The 27,380-nt window shown below is 36.3% G+C and overlaps 1 protein-coding gene across 1 annotated transcript in view; it reads left to right on the top strand.

Moving 5' to 3' along the window:
• The window catches only part of RELN (reelin), a 399,660-nt gene extending 372,489 nt beyond the window's left edge, over positions 1–27,171 (top strand). Inside the window, exons 53-65 of the mRNA XM_004677158.2 lie at positions 1,745–1,922; positions 3,821–3,996; positions 4,139–4,245; positions 5,253–5,495; positions 6,089–6,264; positions 9,217–9,290; positions 10,473–10,634; positions 11,302–11,459; positions 12,379–12,598; positions 14,798–14,995; positions 16,375–16,473; positions 21,095–21,100; positions 26,072–27,171. Of these exons, the coding sequence (XP_004677215.1) occupies positions 1,745–1,922; positions 3,821–3,996; positions 4,139–4,245; positions 5,253–5,495; positions 6,089–6,264; positions 9,217–9,290; positions 10,473–10,634; positions 11,302–11,459; positions 12,379–12,598; positions 14,798–14,995; positions 16,375–16,473; positions 21,095–21,100; positions 26,072–26,168 (1,894 nt within the window). The 3' untranslated portion in view covers positions 26,169–27,171. The remainder of the gene's footprint in view (positions 1–1,744; positions 1,923–3,820; positions 3,997–4,138; positions 4,246–5,252; positions 5,496–6,088; positions 6,265–9,216; positions 9,291–10,472; positions 10,635–11,301; positions 11,460–12,378; positions 12,599–14,797; positions 14,996–16,374; positions 16,474–21,094; positions 21,101–26,071) is intronic.
• The last annotated feature ends 209 nt before the right edge of the window (positions 27,172–27,380 follow it).

Raw genomic sequence — 27,380 nt, 5'->3', positions numbered from 1 at the left:
GCCCGATGGCAGCACCTGGAACATGGCATGGACATGTGGCACTGGGCACACCTGAACCCAGAGACTGAGCATATAAGGGCTGCAGCAGAGAATGGGGTGGCAGAGGACCATACTACATGGTGTAGTAGAGATCAGCAGAGAGATCACAAGAATAAAGATTTGGTGGGGCCCAGAGGCCAGCTGGCCTCCCAGCCTCCTGGCCCTCCGACCTCCCTGCCAGCCCTGCACCTGTTGCCTCACTACAGATGTTATAGAAAGATCATTAAAAGCCTGGAAAAGCCACTGAACACTCCAAGGACACCCCTTTACTGACTGCCCAGATCATAGAAAACTTGTTTTGTGTCTTGCTGGCACTATAACATGCTAGGACATTGTTGTATTTGTGAATTAATTAATCCTAGAGTCTACTTATCTTTGTTTTCGGTGTTTGTTTTCATTATAGATAGAATCTATCTAAGGCCATCATTCTTTCTTTTAATTTTCATTCTACAGTCCACAGATTGGTGTTACACCCAACTTTAGGGCAGGTTCTCTGGTGAAAATAGCTGATTACTTTAAAAAAAAAAAACTGAATTGGAATGTATCCTAACAATCTTCAATGGGATAAAAAGAGAGTTGCTTTGGTGATGGGAAACCCAAAGAGGATTGCAACTGAGATGGGAAATGCACAAAAATATGGAAAAATAAATTATTATTAAAAAAATTTTAATTTAAAAAAAAAAGAGTTGCTTGTTTTTTGAGCACAGCAGGAGTAAGCATCTCCTTGCATCCCATGTCCCATTGGTCCAAATTAGCTCAAGACGGCCCATTCCTGACCTAGTTCATAGTTAGGGGAATTATATTATAGTCATCTCATATGAATTTTCTGGGTAAAATGTGTGGCTGGGGAGCCACCACAATGTCATTGTCTCATTTTCTCCCTCCTATGCTCTCTCTCTTTTAAAATAATGAAGTATAATTCACATTCAGTAAAACACACACATCTTAATTGTTCAGCACTGTGAGTCTTACCATGTGTAAACCATGTAACCACCACATAAAACAAGATACAATACATTTACATCACCCCCACAAAGTTCCCTCATGCATTTTGGACTCTTTACACCAAAATAGTCTGGCATATTTTAATATAAGGTTAATTATGAAGCTTGTATTTTGCCCAGAAGACAAAGAAGAACAATGATGAAATTAAAATCTCAAGGAAATTGTTCTTTGATATAATCCTTTCAAACTGTTTTCTAATTAGCATAATTACTGTGAGAATATTGATTATCTTTGGGAAATTCAGAAGTTGCTGTTTTCCAGTTGCCAGAGGGATGTGTGTGTGTGTGCTGACAAGGCTTTGTCAAAGGATTCACTTACCTTCTGTACAATCTCAGAAATTCAAATAATGAATCTAAACACAACCACTGAACTTTAGTTCATAAGCAGCTTCATTTATGACACCTACATATTTGTACTTTAAAATGTTACTGTTTCTTGAAAGAGATTCCAGTCTATTTTTATTTTGTCTGTACAAGTATACTCACATATATACAATTTAAATGATACTGGCTTTAATTTTCATGACTAGAAATAGAAAGATAATGGCAGTCAGAAAGCATAGTTTATTAATCCATTTCTTCCTCTCGCCTGTCTTAAATGTTCTTTTCTTTTTTCTTTTGAGAACTGAAAATACATGCAAAAAAATGAACCGGAATAAAATTAACTGTTTTTCACTCTTTTATATTTGTGTTCCCAATAGCCCAGTAAGGTTTAGATTCTATCAGAAATACTCAGATATGCAATGGGCAATTGACAATTTCTACCTTGGCCCTGGATGTTTGGACAACTGCAGGGGCCATGGAGATTGCTTAAAGGAACAGTGCATCTGTGATCCAGGGTTCTCTGGACCCAACTGCTACTTGACTCACACTCTGAAGGTAATGGTAAAAGTTGTTGAGAGAAACATTTACTCAAATTGCATGTCATGCCTTAAGAATAAAGTGTGAGGGCCCTCCCTCGTGGCGCAACAGGTTAAAGCACAGCATACAAAGCTAGAGGCAGCCACTGCAGCACTAATTCCATCCCTGGCCAGGGAGCTGACCCACCCACTGCTCCCCTCAGCAATGTACTTCCTCAGTCTGCCTGGTTTGCTCCCCACTGTCTCTGGTGAATCCTCTCACCCCCTGCATCTCTGGCCCATACCCCAGTTCTGTATGCATAAATAACTAAATCTTAAAAAAAAAAAAAAAGAATAAAGAGCTAATAACAATATTCTTTGGGGGCACAGTAAGTACTTTGGATAGAAATTGAACAAATACCTCTTAAGTTTCTTAATAATAAGAATATTAGGATCAATAGCCCTCTCTGATGGCACAGCGGGTTAAAGCACAGCACTAAGAAGCAAAAGCCACTTCAGCATGAGTTCAATCCCCACACTGGAGATGACCCACATGGTGCGGCAGACCTCTACTGACCCGCCCGCTGCTCCCCTTAGCAGTGTACTTCGTCGATCTGCCTGTTCTGCTCCCCACTCTGTCTCTGTTGAAGCCTCTCGCCACCCCTGAGCCTCTGGCCCGTACCCCAATTCTGTATGCACAAATAAATAAATCTTTAAAAAAAAAAAAAAGAAAATTTAGTGTTCTAGTTTACCAATTGCTAAAACAGATTTTGATTTTAAGAATAAAGAGGTCATTAGTGAGAAGATTTTAACTATGATATGAAGAAGTGAAATAACTTCTAATAAAATGTAACCAAAATGAATCCCCAGTATTTTATTTCCCTGTTATCATTGGATAATAGACTATTTGTGGTTGCTGATTATTCTTAGTTAAAATGACTAACTAGAGACCCAGGGAAAATATTTTGTTCTGGATTTTGAATAATTCTCCCCATCACCCTCAATTTTGATTCTGATAAGCATGTGAAACATCTTTCAACTTGCTTCTGAAGAATAGTTTACTTTTGACTTCATGCCCAAAGCTTTCCTTTCAGGAGTCCCTACCAAACCACTTAGACATTCTAAGTTCACTCTAAATCAAAGGGTCTTGGTTGCCTAAAGTTGTTGTCAAAGGGAGAGTGTGTTGGGAAGAGTGGGGTCTAAGGGGAGCAAGAAAATCTATTGGGAAATGTTAAAGAAAAAAAGCACTAGAATATCTATTTTATCTATTCCTTTAAATTTTCATTTCTTGTACATGTTTCATAGTATTATAATATATTATAATAGTACCTTTGTATATACATAAATATGCATGTTTCGAGAGTATATGCTTAAGTAGCTTTTTACAAATAGGAATGTATTATAGTACACTTATAATTGTTGTGGTTTTTTTTTATATTTTCTCTATACTTTAAAATCCAGTTATTAAGTATTGTTTAAGCAGTTTAAATGATCTTCCTTGTATGATTAAAAACATTATAGAGATAGCTTGCTTTTTAAAAGGTTTATTTTATTTATCTAGGTATACAAGAGCTGGGGGATAGGTCAGAGGTGCAGGGGATGAGAAGATTCACCAGAGACAGAGTGGGAAGTAGAACAGGTGGATCTACTGAAATACACTGCTAAGGGGAGCAGCGGGCAACACAGGAGAGGTCTGCTGCTGCACCATTTGGGTCAGCTTCCTGGCTGAAATAGTGGTTGGCAATAGCTTGATAGCATTGAGACTTTAACCCCTGCACCACCACTACCAGGGAAGCCCAAGATAGCTTGTTTTTTTGTTTTTTGCTTTTCAAGTATATCTTTGAAAAAGCAGTTGAAATCAGTGATTTTTTTTAAGTCCAAAGTGTAATTCTGTATTGCTTTCCCTGATTAACTATATCACATTTATTTTCTTTCTAGACTTTCCTGAAGGAACGCTTTGACAGTGAAGAAATCAAGCCTGATTTATGGATGTCCTTAGAAGGTGGAAGTACGTGTACAGAGTGTGGGATTCTTGCTGAGAACACTGCACTCTATTTTGGGGGATCCACTGTGAGACAAGCTATTACTCAGGATTTGGATCTCCGAGGGGCAAAGTAAGTAAATACTTTGTTATTTTTAGCACAACATAGCATTCTGGCCCTCGTGCAAAGAATATACATGTGAAAGTTGCCATCCAGGACTTGAGTAGACTGTTCTAAGTACTTATTTTGATGGACAATATGTGCTTCCATTCAGATTCCTGCAATACTGGGGGCGCATCGGCAGTGAGAACAACATGACCTCCTGCCATCGGCCCATCTGCCGGAAGGAAGGCGTGCTGTTGGACTACTCTACCGATGGAGGCACGTTTCAGGGGTGAAAGTCATGCCTTGCAGCAGACTCCCACATTCCATCCAGTACCCCTCAGAAAAGTCCCTGCAAAACTTTGCTGATTTTGCAGGACAAATAGTGGAAGTTATACAGGGAAAGCTGCAGATCTTGTTTATATTACACTTACCTTCAGTTAAGCAAATTCTACCCAAAAAGGGGAGATAAGAGAAATTGTATTTTAAAAATAAGCTCCAAACTTTTTGAATCAGGACAAATCTCTCTGCTTAAATGAATTTTGATTATAATTGATACAGTAAAATAAATTTTGTATGGTTTTCCAAATAAAATATGATCTTATAAACATTTTCAAAAGCGTTTTTAGTGACTTGGGTGTGAACAAGCTTTCACACCCAATAATAAATACTATGTCTGCAAGAAAACATTATTGTGAAAGAAGATAGTTTGAAACTATGAGTTCATCACATTCAAATTTCTGTTTCATAATTTTAATGTAGCTGACACCAGAACAGTAATACCATGAAGTCTTTAGAAAGTCAGCTTTGACAGATAGATATCATTAATAACCAGTAGGTAATAGATAACCCAGAGGTACTTAAGTGTAATAAAAGTGCTTTCTTAAGTCATTTAAGCCTCCCACCTCTAGTGTAATCAACTGATCATTTCAACAAATGATAAGTGGTATAGAATTACAATAGCTACATTTTAAAATACTACAACTTCGTGTCTCAAAGCGTGGATTATATCATAATGTATGAGATACTGTGCATATAGGAATCTAGAACAAATTTTTAAAAGCAGGAAATAAAATTGACTTTAGTGTTTCCACTTTGGCCAAGTACTCCTAAATACTCATCCCCTCATATCATCATCCTTATTTTAAAGTAGTGTTTATAAGTATTAAATACTCATTAATGTCAGCAAAGTCAGTTTATTACCTGGATTGTACCAGCCACAAAAAACTGGTGGTTTGTGGGCGGTTGTCTTGTTATTTACTATGTTGGCATATTTGTTATCATAGGAATTACTTGGACTTTGCTTCACGAAATGGATTACCAGAAATACATTTCTGTCAGACATGACTACATACTCCTTCCGGAGGATGCCCTCACCAACACGACTCGACTTCGCTGGTGGCAGCCTTTTGTGATCAGCAATGGACTTGTGGTCTCTGGGGTGGAGCGTGCGCAGTGGGCACTAGACAACATTCTGATTGGTGGGGCAGAAATCAATCCTAGTCAGCTGGTTGACACTTTTGACGATGGTAAGAGACAAGATGTTGAATAATCTTCCCTCTGAACTTTCCATCTGCTTATGAGTCATAGGAGCCTTTGTCTTCAGATAAGTTACTACATGAAAAGCATTTAGAATAGTGTGAGGTTCATATTCACTGCTCAACAAATATTAGCTATTATTTCCCCAGTGGTTTATAAATCAAAGGTGGCTACTTATTGAAATACCAACAGGAGAATTTAATCATTCCTGTTAAAGAAAAATGTCTGACTCTAATATAATTTGAAATTTCAATACGTCCTTCCAAAATTTAGTTTCTTCAGGAGTTTCTACACTGCAAAGATATATATTGCACTGATTTAAAAGTGTTCCAAAAGGAATTGTGTAATGCTGACAGCTACCCAGACTAACAATGACATTTTGAATTTTGATAAATCATTATATTTGTATTTAATAATCTTTTCTAACTTTGACTTCTGATTTTTAATTTCTATATCAACTAAATGAAATGAAAATCAGTCTTAAGGAGTTTGCAAAAAGCTAGAGCATAAATAAGTAATTCAACAATAAAACAATCAGTTCAAGAAAATAACATGCCATATTGCTTCTAATTTTCCTTCACAGAAGGCACTTCCCATGAAGAAAATTGGAGTTTTTACCCTAATGCAGTAAGGACAGCAGGATTCTGTGGCAATCCATCCTTCCATCTTTACTGGCCAAATAAAAAGAAGGACAAGACTCACAATGCTCTCTCCTCCAGAGAACTCATTATACAGCCAGGATATATGATGCAGTTTAAAGTAAGGGGAAGTGACTCTTCAAAACAGAATGTGGCATTACATTTGGGAGATAGGAATGTGTGTGGGGAGAATGCTTGTATAGAAAACTATAAAGAAATGATTGATTTTGTTCATTAAAAGAGACACTATCTTATGAATAAAAGAAGTAATCTTTCACAAAGGCATTTATCAGGTAGCATTATTTGAGCATAGATAAAATCTGTGAGTATATTAGAACATAACAAGAAATGTGACTGCATGATATCTCATATATGTAATACTGAGTTCAGTTTCTGTCAAACCATTTTGTTCTTGATCTACCCTTTTTCATTATGGTTTCCATTTTCCTTTTGTCCCTGACTTCCAAACAAAAACCTGTACATTAAGTCAGTTGGAATTTCCCAAATCCTCTAAAAATTAAAAAGGACCCTCCAATCTTATAAATGCATATTTTATTTATATAAAATATAAAACTTTGGAAGTAATTAATAGATTGTGTCAATAAGGCAATAAATCAATATCAATTGATGTCTTTACTAAGAACGCAATAAAAAAAGTCATTATAGAAATGTATTTTATTACTAGCTCATTTTAAGGACAGTGATATGTTGTTCTAGTTCCCTCATATAGAAAGATGAGCCAAAATGTTTATTTATAGTAAAAATCCTTACTAGTAGAAAGAGAAGTGTATTCAGAGCTGAGATAAGAGGGAAACAGGGAGTGACTTAGTGGATATAGTTTCAGTTTTGCAAGATGAAAAAATGTAGATGCTTTGCAAAAATTTTTAAGGCATTCACTCCTCCTCATCTCTATGTATGTTAAACTCACTTCTGAGACTAAAGGTGAAGCAAGTTTCCCAAGGGCCCCTCTTCCACACTAGTTTTAATAAAGTTACATGAAGGATGTTCAGAACTATATCCAGCATGACAACACCTCCAATTCCAAATCATGATCTGTGAAAGTGGAGGGTTTCCCTCTGCTATGGTCCACATCATAGTTTCCCTTATTTGACTGGGTTGACTGGGATTTCTTCATTTGCTGCCTCCAACAATCCAGGACAGAAAAAAAATTTAAATTTTTTCTTTAATCAGGCATTTTTTCCCAAGTTTGTCCCCAGGTATTTAATAAAGTATCAGCAAAACTACATTTTTTAAAGTTACCATAGACCTCACCACATCAACAGATTTCCAGATTTCCCTATTCCTCATCTTTCCCTTCCTCTCCATACCACTGACAGTGCTGTTGTTGCCCACTGCAACTTGTAAAATCCTCTTTGCCCTTGACTCTGGCTTCTCTACTGGTTCCCTTCTCGTCTTATGCCACTATCTTCTTGATATATACTGCTCTCTTTTTTCCAAATATCATCATTTCTCACTACTTCATCTCAACTTTCTTTTCTCAGCATAGTCTCACCATTGTGATTCCTACCCAACCTTTCATTTCAAGTACTCTATCTTTTAAGAACAACGCGCAGGTCTGTATACCAGCCTTTACTAGCTCACTAACAGTCCATTTAGTATTTTAATAGCCTGTGTACATTTCTACACCTTTGTCTTGCTGACATCTCAGCTCAGTATGTCTGAAAATGAGCTTCATGTCTCCCCTCCCCACACCAACTCCTCTTTCTGATTTTCCTTTTTGTGGTGACAGCATTATCACCTATTACCACTTTAAATTTTAAAGTAGTGTTTAATTTTCACTTTTAACTTTACACATCTAGTCATCTTCCTTTTTCCATTTTAATTCCCCGTGTTCTTGACACTCATCGCATCTTATCTTCACACTAGTCCTACCTCCAAGCTGGTCCTAATTAAATCAGTAAAAAAAAAAAAAAAAAAAAACCATTATCTAGTCTTTCCCCCTTTCTTCTTGCTCCAAACCAACCTTTACTAGCACAGGTTGGCCTTTACAAATGACAGCTCTGGGCAAATTATTCTACTATTCATAATCTTTTAATGAGTATCCCTTGTCTATGAAACTGAAATTATTCACCTTAGACTACAACTCATGGTCTGCCAAACTCAACCAATCTTTCTAACCTTTTCTCCCATTATTTCACTTAGTCTACACTTGAACCAAAGCATAAGTGCACGCTGTGCTCTGGACATGGCACAGTGCTTCCCGCTGTGAGTCTCCACACACACCCCTTCTTCCAGTTCAGCATCTTTCTCCTATGACTACCTCTCAGGCTCACCCCTTTCCTTGAGCACATGTCACATGCACCATATTTAATGAATTATCTTCTATTTAATTAAATACAATCTTTCTTCCTATAAAAAAACAAATTATGTTATTTGTATCTTTTCTGATTTCCATTTCCATTTTTGGAATGTGTTTCTTTTTCTCTCGCTGAAACCAGGATTGTTTTATTGATGAATGTTTGACCTGAAGTTTTTAGCACTAACCTTCCCCAAAATCAGCACTAAAATAACACTTGTTGATTAAATAATTAGAATTAAATCTGAATTACTAAATTTTTACAGAATTTTATGCATTATTCATCATTCAAGCATTTAGTTACATATACTATGGAAAGCTGTTATTCACATGGATGTAAGGAGAACTCTAATAATATTAAATAATTAAAATTGGAAATTTAATAGTAACATCAGAGAAGTTAGCATATCAATGAAAATGTTTTGAATATTTTTATACAAAATAAAAAGTGGTATTTTTTTTATAAATCTTCCACATCTTACTTTCCTTTTGACCAATTTATCTTTCCCCAATATATGATTACTATGCATACTATTTAGAAAATAGAAATAGCATTTTTTAAATATTAATGCTCAGATCCACAGAAAATGTCTTTTTTTTTTAGAACTGAATAGATATATTCTTGGTGTCCTGTAGACTACTTTGTAAAATTTTCTCTGAATACTTCCTCATTCAGAGGATTTCTAATTGATAATAAGTATCATCCAGATCATCCAGTCTTATCTTACATACATTAATGGTCTGTGTTTCTTTTAGATTGTTGTAGGTTGTGAAGCCACTTCTTGCGGTGACCTCCATTCTGTAATGTTGGAATACACAAAGGATGCAAGGTTGGTGAATATTTTTTCACATTTCCTCCAAACATGACTATGCAGTTCAAATAGTTGTCTATTTTTAAAGCAACTGCTTACAGAGGAGTAATCTTATGTGTTAAAAGTGAGAGTTTGTGTGTATTTCACATGTACAGATTTCATTCAGAAAAAAATCAGACATATCTCTTATTTTCATATTTTCCTTCAATCAAGAAAAATCATTTTCATATTAGACTGTAACTGACAACTTTATATTTTTTTTAAAAGATTTATTTATTTATTCATACTGAACTGGGGTACAGGCCAGAGATGCGGAGGGTGAGAGGATTCACCAGAGACAGAGTGGGGAGCAGAACAGGCAGATCAACGAAGTACACTGCTGAGGGGAGCAGCGGGCGGGTCAGGAGAGGTCTGCCACGCCATGTGGTCACCTCGGGGGCAGGCGGGGATCGAACCCATGCGGAAGTGGCTTTAGTTTCTCAGTGCAGTGCTTTAACCCGCTGCGCCACCAGGGAGGGCCCAAACTTTATATTTTAAAACAGGGGGCACAATGGTAAAGGGTTGTGGGTGCCTTGGTGTTGGGTGTGATGTGAGAACATATTCCTCTAAATCATATGCACTGTTCCAAATCAATCTTGCCTCAATAAAAAATAAAGATCAAACACTAGATTTGTCTTCAAATTAAAACTCTCTTTTATTCATGTTGTTCATTTTCAGCTTAACAAAAATTTAAATCAATAAAATAGCAGGATATTTTCAGCCAGAGTTATATCTCCTGAAGCATAGGAGCAACGCCAAATGAAAGTGCAATCACTTCACGAAAGTATTGATAACCCTGTCTCCCACCACCAATTTTAAAAATGAATTATAGTGAGTAAAGTTAAGGCAGACAGAATTTGATCAGTGGACTCCAGACATATTTCTGGTAACAATATCAGTGAAAAGGAGCCATTAAAGTGCACCACCTTGCCTGCTATTTTTTTTCCTGATATCTGTGAATGTATTAGTGTACTTGTAAAGACTTAAATCTTTGTAAAACAATTTTCCACTTTTCTTTTCATAGTCTGTACTTCTAAAAATACATCAGAAATTGACATAAAAATATCTCATTTTAACCTAACCCCAACATATTACCCTGCCTTTGGAAAAGACTAACCTTTTTCTTAAGAATTTTCTAACACAAACTCTTGGTTTCTGCAGGTCTGATTCCTGGCAGCTGGTTCAGACCCAGTGCCTTCCTTCCTCTTCAAACAGCATTGGCTGCTCCCCTTTCCAGTTTCATGAAGCCACCATCTACAATGCTGTCAATAGCTCAAGCTGGAAGAGGATCACCATTCAGCTGCCTGACCATGTCTCCTCCAGGTGGGCTGCATACGATGGCAAACTGTGGAGTATCTGGCAGTAGTAACCTGAGAACAACTGATAAAATGAGGTCTAAGATTTAGCTGCAACTCTAATACTCCTCACCACCACCAACTGAGGCCCCAAAACAATTGCATATCCCAAAATGAAACAGGAAGAAATAGGATCTTATTTTCAAGTGACTTATGCATCTCAAATTTTCTTTTTACTAAATACCACAGCACATGCCAGACTCCATCCTGAGCCTCCAAACCACAGGTGACCAAAGACTTACTTACAGTTGGTACCATATCAGCCCCAATGTCCTATGTTCCCCAGAACTGGGGTGTGTAGTTCTGGGCCAGTTACAAGCCAAAGGACAACATAATGGAATGTAATCCTCCTAGAATTAACTTTCCTTTTACTCCAAGATTTGGGAAATTACATACCATTATAGAAAACGTGCATACAGGTTTATTGTGGTCTCCAACAGGAAATTTTCAGGAAAAGCACAAGCTTCCAGAAGTGGAATTTTAGGGAATACTTTGAATCTAAGGGTACTCACCTGTTTTCAGTGAGGTGCTTCAGGGAGCAGTTTGGGGAGCCCATGCCCAGAGACTAGAAGCTGGGCACAGCCAACGAAAATAACAGCATACTGAATCCCTTCTGCTTTCTGTGGGGTTTTCAGTGCAACACAGTTCCGCTGGATCCAGAAGGGGGAAGAAACTGAGAAGCAAAGCTGGGCGATTGACCATGTGTACATCGGAGAGGCTTGCCCCAAGCTCTGCAGTGGGCATGGATACTGCACCACAGGTGCCGTTTGCATCTGCGATGAAAGTTTCCAAGGTCTGGTTTTTGGTTTTTTCTTTCTAATAGATACTTAAAAAGCTTTTTTTAGAAAAGGGACAGAACAGTAAAAGACATGTACATAGGCACAAGCTGGCAGAAAGCTGCTCCAGAAGGGGCAGGTTGCTGAGAGGCCTGCATGGTCAGAATCTAGACTGATGAATTTAAACTTTAGGCAAATGAGCAAATATTGTGTCTCACAAGGAGTCCTAGGTGTTTGGAATTTTCCCCTTTCCCTAATCCAGATCTTTTGAATTTGAACCTTTGTAAACATTTATAAAAGCTTTATTATTCAAATCAAAGAGAAATGCAAGCACACACATCTATCTCACTTAAATGCCAGTATTCAGCTCACTTCCAGTTTATTTGTTTATTGACTATCTTATGTTACTAATTACTGTGCTAGGTGCCTGATCCAACAATGAATAAAATACAAACTCTGCTCTCGAGAATCATCACATATAGAGTCAGAAGGAAAGCAAAAATATGAATTATTTCCAACTACAAAATTCTCCCTCTACAAAGGGATGGAGAAAAATTAGGTTAGACTTTCCTGCCAGGGTGAGAGTGCCCTTCAGAGACCCAATAATATAAACAGACAGGTGCTGTGGTTTTTTTTTGTTTGTTTGTTTGTTTTTCAGGTGCTGTGTTTTTTAAAAAACAAACTTATGCAAGCAGTACGTCAATCTGCACCTACATAGTTTAGTAAACATTGACCCAAAAATAATGGGATTTTTTTTCCAACAAGTCAGTAATTACTAAAATAAAAAAAATAATAATTTCTGGAAGTCTGTATCTGCTTGGTATTTTGTTCTTATGATGACAAGAATGGATTAAATCTGAAATTGAATACTTGTTCTTCATCTTTGATGACTCTACTTGTTCCAGGTAATTTCAGTGGTTGTTTCTTTCCCTCCAGGTGATGATTGTTCTGTTTTTAGTCATGATCTTCCCAGTTATATTAAAGATAATTTTGAGTCAGCAAGAGTCACTGAAGCTAACTGGGAAACCATTCAAGGTGGAGTGATAGGAAGTGGCTGTGGGCAGCTGGCCCCCTACGCCCATGGAGATTCACTCTATTTCAATGGCTGTCAGATAAGGCAAGCTGCCACCAAGCCTCTGGATCTCACTCGAGCAAGGTAAAAAAAACTTGTATGTTGTGCCTTTTGTAGCAGCATAAATAGAGCTGGAAGGGATCATGCTTAGTGAAATAAGCCAGAAAGAAAAGGAAAAATACTGGGTGGTTTCACTCAAGCAAGAATATAAAGGCCCAGGGGAGAATACAATAATAATAATGAACAACTATATATCAGAGACATTTTACGGGGGTAGAGTGGAGAATGGGACCAAAAATGGGGGGAGAGGAAGTGCACTGGACTATGGTGATGGCACACGGGTGATTTGGTGATGGGAAGGCATCAGTTTGTCTCTAGATTGTTATCTTTTAAAAATCGGGATGGGTGGGCACAGCTGAGGTGGAAAAAGACACAAAATTATATAAAAATAAATTATTATATTATTTTTAAAACAATAATCATATTAACAAAAAATAATTCTTCATTAAAAAGAAAAACTTGTATGTTACGCTGACACAACCTGGGTTGCAAGCCTGTCGTTGTCCACTGAAATTTATTGTAGAATTACCTTGTATTTCTTGTTGGATATTTCTCGATAACTTGTTGGTGATGACACAGGCATGGAAAGGTCAAACATAAAAAAATTGGTATTATTTAAATCAACACATTTGAGCACCTTAACGTTACAGTCTTATATGTTATTTATATCCAAGTAAAGTTGTAAAATATTAAGAGTCAACTCTGGATAAGCTCTATAGATAATTTAATGTTGACTAATTGCAAGCATGTAAATATAAATGTGCAGTAGATTTGTACCTACATATTTAGCAGATGTAGGTACAAACAATAGAAACAGAGGATTGATAAAATAGAGTTTTAAAATGTTACATTCCACAAGAGCTGCAATCTCTGAAGAGAGATTGTGCAAATCAATGAGGGAAGTAACAGAGAAAAAGAGATCCCAGGGGACTTGAATCTCCTTCTGCCCTTCTCAGCTCTGTGTCTTCGCCAGAACAAGGACAGTTTTTTTTCACTGTAACTCATAAAAAGATTCCAAGGCTTTGTGAAGGTTGCAAAGTATTAGATTATGTTCATTAAATGCTGGAAAATGTTCAGAAACATGCAGATATTTAAGAATTAGATGTTTAATTAGTGAGGATGTAGATATTCACTTGAAACTTTTCACTTTGGGAATGTAATGTATTTTGGGAGACAGAAAGGTAGATTTGGAGGCCTTCAATCAGATAATCAATAAAAATGTAATAAAATTACTTCCTGCATAGCAACCATGAAGATCCCAAAAGTTACTGTGCCCACCCATCCCCATTTTTAAAAGATAACAATCTAGAGACAAACTGATGCCTTCTAAGACAGTAACATCTAACTGCTGAGTTAACAGTGGCTGACCATGTTATAAAATAATTTTAGTTTAAAATAATTTGCATTTCTAAGTTAAGTTCTTTATTTGACCACCTACTCCAAATAGGATGGCTCAATTAATCGTTAGGCATCCCAGGATGATAGATTTCCTGTGTTTAAACACTATCTTGTAGGGCGTGTCTAACGCAGAGGCAGAAGCAGTGCAGAGCCCGTGTTTCGGCCTCACTTCTCCCTGGGCTCTGATCTAGACATCCTTCCCGAAAATAGATGTGATGATTTATCTTTGTCCAGATGCCTGCAGCTTAAAGCTATTTGTAAAAAATCACGCAGCGTAAAATATTGTGTCTTTCTCCCTTGTCCTCTTCCTGTCCTCAGCTGTCTGTCTGGTCCATCGTATTTTTAGAAAATAGAAGATGTTTCAGGTAAAATCCTCCAGCAAGATTTCTAACATCATGAAAAGATTTCTGAAAGTCAAAATTGTTTTCTTTGTGTAGAAAATCATTCTTCTGATGAATCATTATTCATCACATGTATGAGATGAAAAGACAATATAAATTGTATTGTTCATGTATAGTCACAAAATTGAATGCTTCTATTTTCTCTATATTATGAACTCAGAAATTATAGCCTGTGGGACAGAAAGATTTAAAAAATAAGTATAACTCTTTCACACTTTCCTTTTAAAAATATTAAGGAAATAATTTTATTTATTCAATTTATGTTTATGTATTTTCTTAAATTTTTGCTCATTCTGTACAGTATTTGATTTCTCCCCTTAGGTGTAGTCCCTGTCGGACCCCACCATAGCACCTGTACTCCATCACCACATTCCCTGTGCTCTCCCCTGCCCTCTTTTTCTGATTTTTGTTTTTGTTTTTTCAGCAAAATCATGTTTGTTTTGCAAATTGGGAGCACGGCGCAGACAGACAGCTGCAACAGTGACCTGAGTGGCCCCCACGCCGTGGACAAGGCCGTGCTGCTGCAGTACAGCGTCAACAACGGGATCACCTGGCACGTCATTGCACAGCACCAGCCCAAGGACTTCACTCAGGCCCAGAGAGTATCCTACAATGTCCCCCTGTAAGTGGCCTCACAGGAAAGGCCTGGACTTGTGCTCAATCTTTGAGAATCTCAGAATTTGAGTCATAAGTTTGGTGAAGTTACTGAACCAACACTGCCAAAGAAGGTGGTGACAAACGAGATCTCCAAAGTCATGTTACTGTTTTCTATCAGGGCAGCACACAGAAAGGGAAGCCAAGAACAAGGGCAAGAGGGAAAATGCACAGGCACTTTTTGCAAGTAAAGTTCCTGATGTGGGCCCTCCCTGGTGGCACAGCGGGTTAAAGCACAGCACTGAGAATCTAAAGCCGCTTCTGCATGAGTTCGATTCCCGCCTGCCCCGGAGGTGACCACATGGCGTGGCAGACCTCTCCTGACCCACCAGCTGCTCCCCTCGGCAGTGTACTTTGTCGATCTGCCTGTTCTGTTCCCCACTCTGTTACTGGTGAAGCATCTCACCACCCCTGAACCTCTAGCCTGTACCCCAGTTCTGTATACACAAATAAATAAATCTTTAATAAAAAAAAAAAAAAAAGTTCCTGATGTGCTGATGTGCCAGCAAAGACAAGAGGAGGTTTTCTATGATCCAGGCAGAAGGGTAAAGGAGGAGTCCTGGAGCCCTCAGTGGCTTTTTCAAGTGCTTAATGATCTTTCTGTTATTCATAGGGAGGCAACCAGATCAGGGCAGGCAGGGAGGCCTGGGGGCCAGAAGCCTGAGGGGCCTCCTAGCCCTCAGCCAGTCTTTACTTTCTGGGCTCTCTGGCATTGTCTCCTTGTCTCCTCTTTGGGCTTTACTGCATCTCACTGCATAATCCCCTGCCACTATGCTCTGATCTCTGCTGGCCCTTTCAAGCCCCATCTCTGGGCTCAGGTGCGCTCCCTGATACACATCAGCACCACGCTCCAGGTGCCGCCGTCAGGGTGCATGTCAGACCACAGGTGTGGATCATTAATGCTAAGATGAGAAGGGCAGTAAAATCCTGATCCCCTTGTATACCCTACATTTCCCTTTCTCTAACCAGTATTTCTAGTGCTTTAGAGAACAACACTCTAAATTTTCTGTTGGATATAGGTGTTTGAAATCTTTCTGAGGCTAGGCAACCATGTTGGCTTTGCCTAGCTTCTGGCAGAGTTCCTTTCATGCAGAAGACATGACTGTCAGCCAAATATTTTGCTCTTCCTAGTACCTACTAGTGTAGCAAGGAGAAGAAGAAAGACAAATGCAAAAGTGTTCCAAGTCTGGTGGCAATTAAATCTAATATTTCTTGGAAGAGTACTATGACCTATGCAGCTCTGAATTGTATACCCAAAGTTTTTCCTGGCTTAGATTATCATTTATAATATTTGAAGTCTGGGCTTCACATTCTAGTGTCTAATCTTTTTGTTCTTCTGTGACCCAGGGAGGCACGGATGAAAGGAGTTCTTTTGCGCTGGTGGCAGCCACGCCACAATGGAACAGGTCATGATCAGTGGGCTTTGGACCATGTGGAGGTCGTCCTGTGAGTATCTGATGTAGACAGCATTTTGTGTTTCAGCAAAGTTTGAAACTCTTTGAAATGGCATGCTCCTTAAATCAGTCAGAAGTGCTCCTGTTGAGAAGCCCCCCACCCCCCACCCCAGGACTCTGGTTTAGATTCTTCAACAACTGCAAACCATAGCTCAAGTCGACATGAAGTAACAAAGCCCCAAATGTGATTTAATGTGCCTTAGAAAATTCAGTAAGCCAAATGTTTCTTGTTAGGATTTTAAGGATCTGGCAATATTAGTCAAGTTGGATCAAATCAAGCCTCCAGGTTAGTGGGAAACATTACCAGCTCCGGGTTGCCTTATGAAATGGAATGGAGAAAAAAAAACCTCTGTGCTGGCTGCTGTACAGATTATCACTAGCAAGTATGCCTAACTACAAAACCTATCTTACCCACAGATGCCTGGGGCATGTTCCCACTGAATGACTTGGTTGCAAGTAGAACAAAGAATTTGTGATTTGAGCTTTGTCCTGACCAATACCAGCTTTTAATAAGTCAAGGGTGTTTCCCTCATGGTTTCTCCCGTTTAAGTTTGTCACTGCTCTCACCTAGCAGGGTTTACTGTTCCACAGAAGGATGACTTGCTTTTTCTCTAACAATCTAGTTCCTGTAGAAGGGGAATGCTTATGTCTCGACGGGTTCGGACTGATGGCTCCAAGTGGTTGGCAAGGAGAGGCGAATCTTCTCGGTAGATAGGTTCAAATGTTCATTTTGTTTACCAAATCAAAAATGAAATCAGCCCCTTGGCTTATTTCAGTCATTTTGAAAGCAAATTAAAGTGATTGATTGGTAGGAAAACTACCAGATTTGTTTTCTCTCAATCATAGCCATGATCTGAATTTTTCAATCTTGAGTTAGCCCTCGTCTTAGTTTTCACTGAGGCACCTGCTTGCATGGCATCCATATCAACCCCCAAATCCAAGAGCAACCCAAACCCTACACAAGCCCCCACTGTATGCTCTGCTGCTTTGGACAACTTGCTGGGCTCTGCCTCCACGAGACAAAGTTGAAGTGTGAAGTGAACAGTCCAGACTCATTTGAATCTATATATGAGGCTGATGTTTTGCTTAGGTATTGATTTCCTCAGACCACATTATTCCAGGAGAACAGAATAACCTGAGCTTCAAAATGAATACAACTATGGTCAGGTCAGGGTGAGAATCCAAATAGAATAAAATCGACCCTTGAGTCATTCTTTCCTGGCTACTTTGTTTTCAGAGTAGTGCTTCTCAAGTTGAACATCAGAATAACTTGAGAGATTTTTGGACACATTAATAAATGTCCCAATGCCCAGGACCATCCCTACAGATAATTCTATTTAAACTGAGTATCAATCTTTTTAAAATGCACCTTGGGTGATTCTAATAAACTGATTGAAAATCAAATCTAAAATCAATGACCACTTTTTTATTTTTCAAATCTCTTGCCAAGACAGATTACATGAACAGGGCTTCCTGTGCCTGATGAAGCATTACCAAAACTATAGAAACTTCAAAACTTAGCAGTTCTCAAAAGAAGATAGGATCTTAACATATCATGCAATGGAATAGACATTTCTTCTCCTCCTCAGTCAATTACAAATACCTGTTTTACATTTCAGAGGTATTTGTCACTAAAATTTCCTCCCTTTAACGAAAATTAAAGAGCAGGTTGGGACAGAAATGTAAATGTAGCCTGCTGGTCTGACATAACCATTCACAAAACAGAACTCTTCTCTACTCCTTATTGAACTGCTTTCTCAGAAACTCTGGGAGTTCCCACAGGAAATCTTTCCAGATAGCCCCCAGTGGAACCTCTGGGAATAGCTGGTGTTGGTATTTTTATAAGAAGCTACCAGTATCATGATATTCTTATAAAAATTGAAATGCCAAAAACATGTTATTACCCCTATTTTTCTAGAGCAATAGCTTTGTATTTGTAAAGAATTCACTTTTATTCCACCTCCAGAAATTTAAGACTTTGAAGAATCTACTACTTACCAAGTTACCTGTCTGCTCTGACATTGCATTATTGTCCAAAATTCACAGGGCAATATAATATTGATGCATTTTTTTCTGTGTTTTTCAAAAAAAAACACATTATGACTTTTCCAACCACCCAATGTTTCTTATGAAAAAAGAGCATTGACACATAGGCACAAAGTTGTATGGTTTGAATTTTAGTCTGTATCTTTCTGTGAATGATTAACAATTACAAGTTCACATATACCATATAGTTTTATATATTTTACTTACATATACATGCATTTAATATAAACTTATACACAATAACTTTCAACTCAAATGCTGTGTCTGCAATGACATTTCAAACATTTGTTAAAATTTAAGGGCTTAATTTATTTCATTCTTTCCACACTACCATTTCAGAGTAATTCATGAAGCTGAGTTGTTGTTTAAAGAATACAATTCAAAGAAACTTGATTTTGAGAATTATGTTTTTGATGTTTTGTTTTTCTCTTAGCATTTCTATCTTAAGCTATACCTTTTAAAGTACTTCTTCTAAGAGTCATAAAAAGTCTCAATATGCCATTGTATTACTACAGAATAGTTACTTTAACTCATTCATTTGATGAACTTAAAATTGAAAAGGAAGGTTCCAGAGAATTCAGAAAAAATACAATGTAACAATTTTCCAGTGTCTTTTAACCACTGAGACACAAAGAGCTAACTAGGGTTCACCTCACATATCTCAAATATTACTAATTATAACTTTGTTACAGCAGATGTATGTTTTGAAATAGGTCCTATTGAATAAAATCCCCATTAATTCAAAATATTCTCTTAATTAACTATACTATAATAACAGTTATATAAAGTAACAGTGTTAATTTCTCAACTATAAAGGGGAGAGCACATTGAGGTGTCTATCTAAATTCAAATGAGCTTTACCTAACTCAGTACCACAAATAGCACTAATAATATGTTTTTGCAACTAATGGTCGGGGGTATACATTTTTAGAAGGTACTTTCTTTTCTGAGTAAAGATTGGCCTTATTCTATCTTTAATACCATAGTTGTGGCATTTGCTTTTGTGCATGTGCACTAAGGACACATGCTAAAAACCCCTAGAAAGAAAAAAATGTGGTCACGCATGGTATCTTGAGTTTAACCTCAGTACTGCCCATATTAACGAAAAAGACATAAAAGGTTAATGAGAATATATTTAATACTTTTAAAAATATTTCAAGGTTTATTTGGTGTTCCTTAAATGAACAAGACACATAATTTATTTTTAACTTAAAGTGTCAATCTAGAATACTCCATGTGGAAGGATTTGAGTTCATAAATATGGATATATAGAATGACAAGCCCCATACCATCAAGAATAAAGCCCATTTTCATATCTGACAAGCAATGTCACTTATGTCTTATGCTTCAGAGTGTGATCTTCCGATTCGGATGATATTTTTCCATAAAGCCTGAACATGAAAAGCACTTCGTGATGATTAGTTCCTGCTAATCTTCCTTAGAATAGATGAACCGAATTGACAAATCACATTTTTCCAGCCTCACAAGCTTACAAAAAGTCCTCATTCCATAAAGTCTGAATGATGTAGCATAGCACAATCATTGACAATTGAGTTTCAGAAACCCAATTTCTCTGAATTCATTTGCTAGTGTAGAATGTTTTCCAGTAAATGTTTGTGAATACATTTGGGCAGATCCCTCACAAGATCCATGCTGGTGGGGTTCTTCTTAGGATAAAAGAGATCTCTTTGTCTTAATCTTTTCTTTTCTCTTTTTTTTTTTGGCTGGTTTTTCATACTTCTATCCTAAGAATCTCCCTCACCCAACTATGCATTTCATTCACACATCACATTTCCTGTGTACGTGTCTAAGTCACAACCTGTCATGTGTATAATGAAGTGGGCCAATTTTTGCATGTGTATCTTGAAAGCAAATTGCTCAGTAAAGAGAGCTTTTGTGAACTGATTTACTTAAAAGTGAATTATTACAACAGTCACTGAAATCGAAAACCAATAGGTTGCTAACTATGGTCTTAAATGTATTTATCAGATTTTAATAATATGGGTTCCATCCTTACCATCCCTTCATGCTATTCATTATCAAGATACTGTCACATTTTTGGCACAAATGATTTATGGAGATGAACATTTTACATTTGTTGCAAAGCATATTTATCCTTTACCTTTATTAAATTTGACCGTGTTATCTGATGTAGAGGACTTCTGTATTTTTAAAAGCCCTTTCCTTAATATATTCAGGAATAAATGTTTCCTAAAATGCAAATAATTTAAAAATCAGATAATAAAATTAATAGTAGCTATTGATTACTTTAATGCTTATATTTTATATGCAACATTTATGCCAAATGTAGTACTATAGTCACATGTACTTTGACATATGGTTATGAGCAAATATTGCATGTTGCATTACATAGAAAATTAAATATATGTATGTATTGGGTATAGAAGAATAACTTCTTAATTTCTATTTTCAAAAGAGATGAAAAATCCTATATTGCGTCTAAACCTGATCAGACTTTTATGACTAATCACAGTGCTGCATGCATTGAAAGGCACTTTTTAACTTGTGTTATATTTCATTATTTGCTGTCATTGGTTTTCCACTAGAGTAAGGTAAGTCCTCTTGCTAAATCTGGGGAATTGTTAATAGTTTCATCAGTATCACCTATGTTACTTGAGAGGTTTTATAGACCAACTTTGCAACCCAAATAAAATCTTGAAAACATATTTATATTTGAAATCAATATAAACTGGAACTTTTGAAAACTAGAACATATAAGCTTAGAGTTCAGCAAAATTGCAATAATTCTCTACTGCATAAAATATTGACACAATAGCCCATAATTGTATTACTGGGTCAAAAATTTGATTTAGTTCTTTCTCTGTGTCAGGCACTGTATAAGGTGCTTGAAGTGTTCACAGTTTGTAAATTTGTTTTGAGGACAAAGTGAAAATAGAATTTGAGCAAAAGACTTAGAGGCCCTGATTAAATGTAATGCTTTCAAAAGAGCATCGTGCTGGAGATATATGAAGGTGACTTGACTTCTCAACTCTAAGTTAATAAATGAGTGGAAAAGAGTGGATTTATTCATAATACTGTGAGTTCTAGATACTATTCTTAAGTAAGGTTGAACTTTTAAATACATATTTGCATGTTTCTACCAATGTAGGTACTTAAAAACTTAGGAAGGTAAAATGGTCATTACTTTTGAACTGCATATTGTGCTAAACGTTTTCATCTAATCTTTACAACACTCTACGCTTAACTTTATCAAATGTGCTCATCTCCATTTGGCAGAGAAAAAAATGTTAAATCTCAAACATCTGTGAGTTATATGCACTTACCCTTATTTATATTCCTAAAAAAGCATGGCCCTGAGAGTAAAATGTACAGCATCCTCTGAGCAGGGGAGTTCCATTGAGTAGTTTGAATGGCAGTTTCCCATTTTACATGTACCAGTATTTATCTTAAAGATGTGACAGGTCACTGAATTCTTCCTTTTATATTGATACAAACTGTTATTGAGTTTATCATATGTTTTGATGACAATTAGTTACTGATCTATAAAAATACCTCAATTTCTGAGTTCAAATTCCTTCTACCAAGTCTTATCTGAAGAGTAAAATTTCAAAAGAATACAAAGTCACTGGCTTTTCAAAGATCTTGCAAATTTCCTATGCGAAAGGAGCGAAGTCTTTTATAATTCCATATACCACCTACATGCCTGAATTCCTTTGAAAAATTTAGTCAGGATTTCCAAGAAGCCACTGATGTTCATTTTCCCTTCTTTCAATTATTTACTGAAAACAGGAGCAAATCAAATGGACCTCAATCAAATGGATTTGTCAAGCAATGTAATTTATATGCCTTAGGTTGAATATTACCTGCTTTCATTAAACTTACAATAAAAATTACTTTCTCTCCTGTAATTACAATGAAGAAATAAATCTTTAAAGTTCCATTGCACCTATTATTATTATGGTTAAAGGTTTCTATTACTTTTCTACATATAGAAAGTTATGTTTTGTCAAAAACAAAAAATAGGTTCACAGCTCTGCTGTGAAAAAAATAGTAAATTTGTGATCTTTAAACTTATTTTAAATTTCCCTAATGCCCAATCGTGTAAGTTAAACAATATAGAGGGCCCGATAATTATTTAATAATCGTGTCAGTTTATTAAGTGGTCATAGTATCAGAAGAATTTTGGTATAGCCTTCCATAGTGTTTGATCCTTAAAAAAAAAGCTCATAAATTATGAAAATCTGCTTCATTAGATTCCAAACAAACTGCAGATACATGTTTTACATACCAAACTACCAGCCAATTGTGAGCATGCTTTGAATATGTTGCTACTTTTAATATAATGATATAAAAACTAGATACGTATAGTAAATGCTGTGTGTATATTAACATTCTCAAAGATACAAAGATATGCTACATAAGTCTAATTAAAGAATATTCAATAAGTCAGATGTCCCCTAAATTAGATGTAAGCTTCCTCAGTGAACTGATTAAGGTATAAGAGATCTGCAACCATTTATACTTGTTTTCTCATACATAAAAATGGAGAAGTTAAATCAATTCCATAATAAGTAAATAGTTACATGGAGAATTTGCTTTAAAGTTATTAAGGACATACATCAATTTTGTTATAATTAAATGTTCCTTTGTTCCCATATATTGAAATTACTTTCATGTCAATCTAGTTTGCATTGAAATAACTAAATATCTTGAGTTTTCTGAATTTATCTTTCTTGTGTAAAATATTTTAAATTCTCTTTCATTGCTTTAACTTTGCAATTATTCCCTATAGTTAAAGAGTAATGATTTACAACAGGAATCCAATCAGTAAGTCTCCAAAAAGGTCAACAAATATACCTCAGCCACCCATGGGTGAGGCAAGGAGGCTCAGTGCCTCCTGGTATGGGTTTGGGGGTGGTTGGGGGACAGGCTGATACACCAACAGTAGTTTAGTCCTGGTAGCCAAGATAGGAACTCAGATCTCTGTTCAAAGCAGAAAATGAGCACTATGAGCATTCATTCTGGGGGGAGGGAGGGCGGTGGGAGGGGATCATATCTTGAAGGAATGGGCAATAAAGGAAGCTTGACATTTGACAATTGAGTAGAAAATTAGGAAGTGAATTAAAGATGGGTCAGTGAGGCAGGCAGATGAGGCAGACAGAAAAGTTCAAGGTGAGTTTGAATAAAGCAATCTAATAGGACATAGTAAAAAAAAAAAAAGATGAGAAACAGAAGTAAACATGTACAGGACTTGAAATATCTAGCTACATTGATTTAGATGTTGCTCCACAGACAAAAAGATTATAAATTTCTTTTCAGCAAGAAAAGAAGCCTTTATTTGAGGGGAATTTACTAAAACTAGTGTGAAATCAACTGTATGCCTATATTGGAAAATACACACACACGGACAACTCTGCATTCCGTAATACTTACTTTGTATTTCAATGTTTTCTTGATTTTTTTTCTTAAGGGGAGAAAATGAAAAGGCTAGTTTAGAGGGCCACTCACAGGAAGATGGTGAATGCCAATTCTAGTGCCTTGTGAATAGAGATATAACAGGAGTCATTCTTCTAACAATTAATTCAATACTTTTAGGTCATTGTGCTTTTTTTAAAGACTGGACTTTGCATAGTCAACAATTGGTACTCATTGCAGCTAACAAATAATGAATAAACTCATATCATCCTTCAACTATGACATTGAAACTTGTCAACTTATTGATACGCATAATATTGTCAATTGGGGAGAGAGGAGAAGTAAAGCTAACTGAAGACAGCCATGTGTTTATCCCTTTCTCTACAGTGTCTTCATAATGTATTTTTTCCATTCTATAATTTCTTGCATTTTAATAGTTTAGAAATCCAGGGTGGAAAATTATTGCATTTCATCTTATTTCATAAATTATGTATAAATGTTATATCTATCTCTTTATTAGCTTTTCACTACAGACAGTGTTATTTGACTAACCATATTTGATAAAACATACTATTTGTATTCTCCTGTTGAGACTTTATTATAAATTTTCTCTTCTAATGATCAAACTTAAATATAAAATCATTTTAAAGCTTTCTGAATTTCACAAGTGCTACTATAATATGCCTAAGTATGATAGTATGTATCATTTTACATCTTAGCATATTGATTATTAATAACCTAAAATAATGCATTGCTCAATGCAAAATTACCCTTTCTCCCCTCTTTACCTTACCCTAACTCAAGTTCATGGTGTGTTGACCTTCATTATGGAATCACATCACATGACATTATCTTATCCAGATGCATTTTATGTTTCCATTAAAATACAGGAAAAGATGTTGGGACCAAAGGTATTCAAAAGAACTGAATTTGGAAAATATTGATAGGCTCACACTTAAAATGACATTTTGATGCCTCATTTAAATATGAACAGTGTGTGAAAGGAGTATGAGTCTTTTCGATGATGTTAGATAGTGGTCCTAAAGTTTATTTTCCATTTAAAAACATCAGCAACTGGGCCTTCCTGGTATTGTAGAGGTTAAAATCTCAGCACTATCAAGCTGTCACCAGCCACTGCAGCATGAGTTCAATCCCTGGTAGGAAGCTGACCCACATGACACAGCAGACCTCTCCTATCTCACCAGATGCTTCTCTCAACAGTGTATTTCAGTAGATCTGCCTCTTTTGCTCCCCACTCTGTCTCTGGTGAATTACCCCCCCACACACACACACACAACTATGGCCTGCACCCCAGCATCTATACATAAATAAATAAAAATAAATCTTTAAAAAAAAAACTTCAGCCACTTTTTCTAATAGTATTGCACAATTTCCTACAAGTTCCTGAAATCAATTTTTATATTTTTATCAGCTTCATATAGCATTTATGTATGAATGTGTATATATACCTACTTGGGAGAAATATATACCCATATACATACAGATTCAATTAACTTTTTTAGTACTTTGTGATCTTTTTCCCAATGAAGTGTCTTTCATAAGGTCATGTTTATAGAATATGACTCCAGCTTATTATTGAGGAAGACAGTAGAATCCAAAATTCTAAGAAAAACATTTCATTTTGCCCCAAGACTGCTCAAAATAAGACTGCTTCAGCTAGCAAATTGTCTTTTTCTTGATTTTTTTTTTACTGTACATGAATATCTTTGCTAAAGGAATTAAATTCAATTTCCTACTTGTTAAAGATATGTTTAAATGGGTATTGGGTTCAATGCATGGTTTCTCAAATTAAAGCCATTCAAGTAAATATTTTTAGGAAGAACTCAAGAATAAAATTAATCCAAAAGCAATTTCAATCACACTTGCTATAAATCAAGAGAATTTTTTTTCCGTTTTTAGACCTTACTTGTGAAAACCAAGAAATTTCAAGACCAAAGGCAGTGAATAAAAGTGTCAATCTTTAGTTATTCTGCCCCCGGGTGGTGATGTCAGCATGACCCGTGAACCCCAAACATTACTAAATATCAGGGTAACGTAGGACCTAGACTAGACTGTGCTTTCAATAATGGGACTTACATGGTCTTTCTCCTTTCCCTCCCTGCCTCTATCCTTTTTGATTTTAACAGCACTCGCAAACAAAATTACATGATGAATTTTTCACGACAACATGGGCTCAGGCACTTCTACAACAGAAGACGAAGGTCACTTAGACGATTCCCATGAAGAATCAAAAAGCTTATTTTTTCCTTCCAACATGTGATGTGTTGCTTTCCATTATTTAAATCTCGCACTGCATCTGATATCAGGAAATTTCTGTGAAGGACTTGGTGATTAACTGAAAGCCCTTCTCAAGATCAAGTGTACACCACTTCCCCACACTGTGAACTAAGGACAAGTGACTTATTTTCTCATAAGTAAATGTCTTCATGTTGATGTGTCTGTGAAAGTTGTGATCTGTTGTAATATCAGTTACAGTGGCAGTATTGAAAATAAGAAATAGTTTAACAGAAAAAAAGTTTAAGCACAAAAATTTAAGAGATGTTATGTTTAAAAATGGCATTTAGTACAGTATTTAACATTCTTGGTCACAAAGCTATTTAAGTGGACTGTATTTCAGCTATGTTTTATATGATTAAATTATCATTGTTTGTCTTTTTATGTATTCTCTTCTACAATATAACACATTGACACTGTATTTACTTCTTATGTTGCAATATTTTGCTGCTGAATTTCTGGCTACTTATATCCTACAGAAAATTCTTTGAAATCCCTATTCAAGAAATAGTTGTAAAGATATTGTAACTCCTTTAATATGCTCCTTAAAATGTATGTTGGTTTAGCGTTGTTTTGTGGATAAGAAAAATGCTTGACGTTGAAATATTTTCTACTTAAAATTTGTGGATGAAGACCTTGTCTTCCACAAAGGAGTTCCCATTTCCTTGTCTAAAGATTTTTTTAAAGTGTTCTGTGGCTGATTTACTAACAGTAACTGCCATTTTGTGTCCGTGGTAACAGAGTGACTTGTAAAACAGTGGATGTTTTCATTGTGTTCTCTTTGTGGTTGTTTTTTCTGCGGGTCACATTCATACCTTCTGATGAAGTTGTACCAACACCAGCAACATTATAATGGCCCTGTAGTCCTGAAGTCTCTATTAACATAACTAAAAGGTTGCACTCTAGGGTGGACCAAGCTAAAAGCCCATGCTTAAATAAAAGTTATGTCCAAAAGCCATTTGAAGTTCATTTGTCTTATTCATTTTTAATTAATTTTGTGTTGAATTTATAGCCCACATCAGATATGGCAAGGACAAGGTCACTTTTTGTTTCATCTTCCATAATTGCAACTATGAAGTCACATGTTCACGTTAGCCTTTTTCCCTTTCTCAACTTTTTCAGTTAATCTCCAGCATAGCACTAAGAAAAGTCAAGAGAGAA

Source organism: Condylura cristata, unplaced genomic scaffold (assembly GCF_000260355.1).
Source record: "Condylura cristata isolate star-nosed mole 26May11 unplaced genomic scaffold, ConCri1.0 scaffold00005, whole genome shotgun sequence".
Classification (NCBI taxonomy): domain Eukaryota; kingdom Metazoa; phylum Chordata; class Mammalia; order Eulipotyphla; family Talpidae; genus Condylura; species Condylura cristata.
Note: the sequence above shows the minus strand (reverse complement) of the source record. Positions and strands in the feature narration are given on the sequence as shown.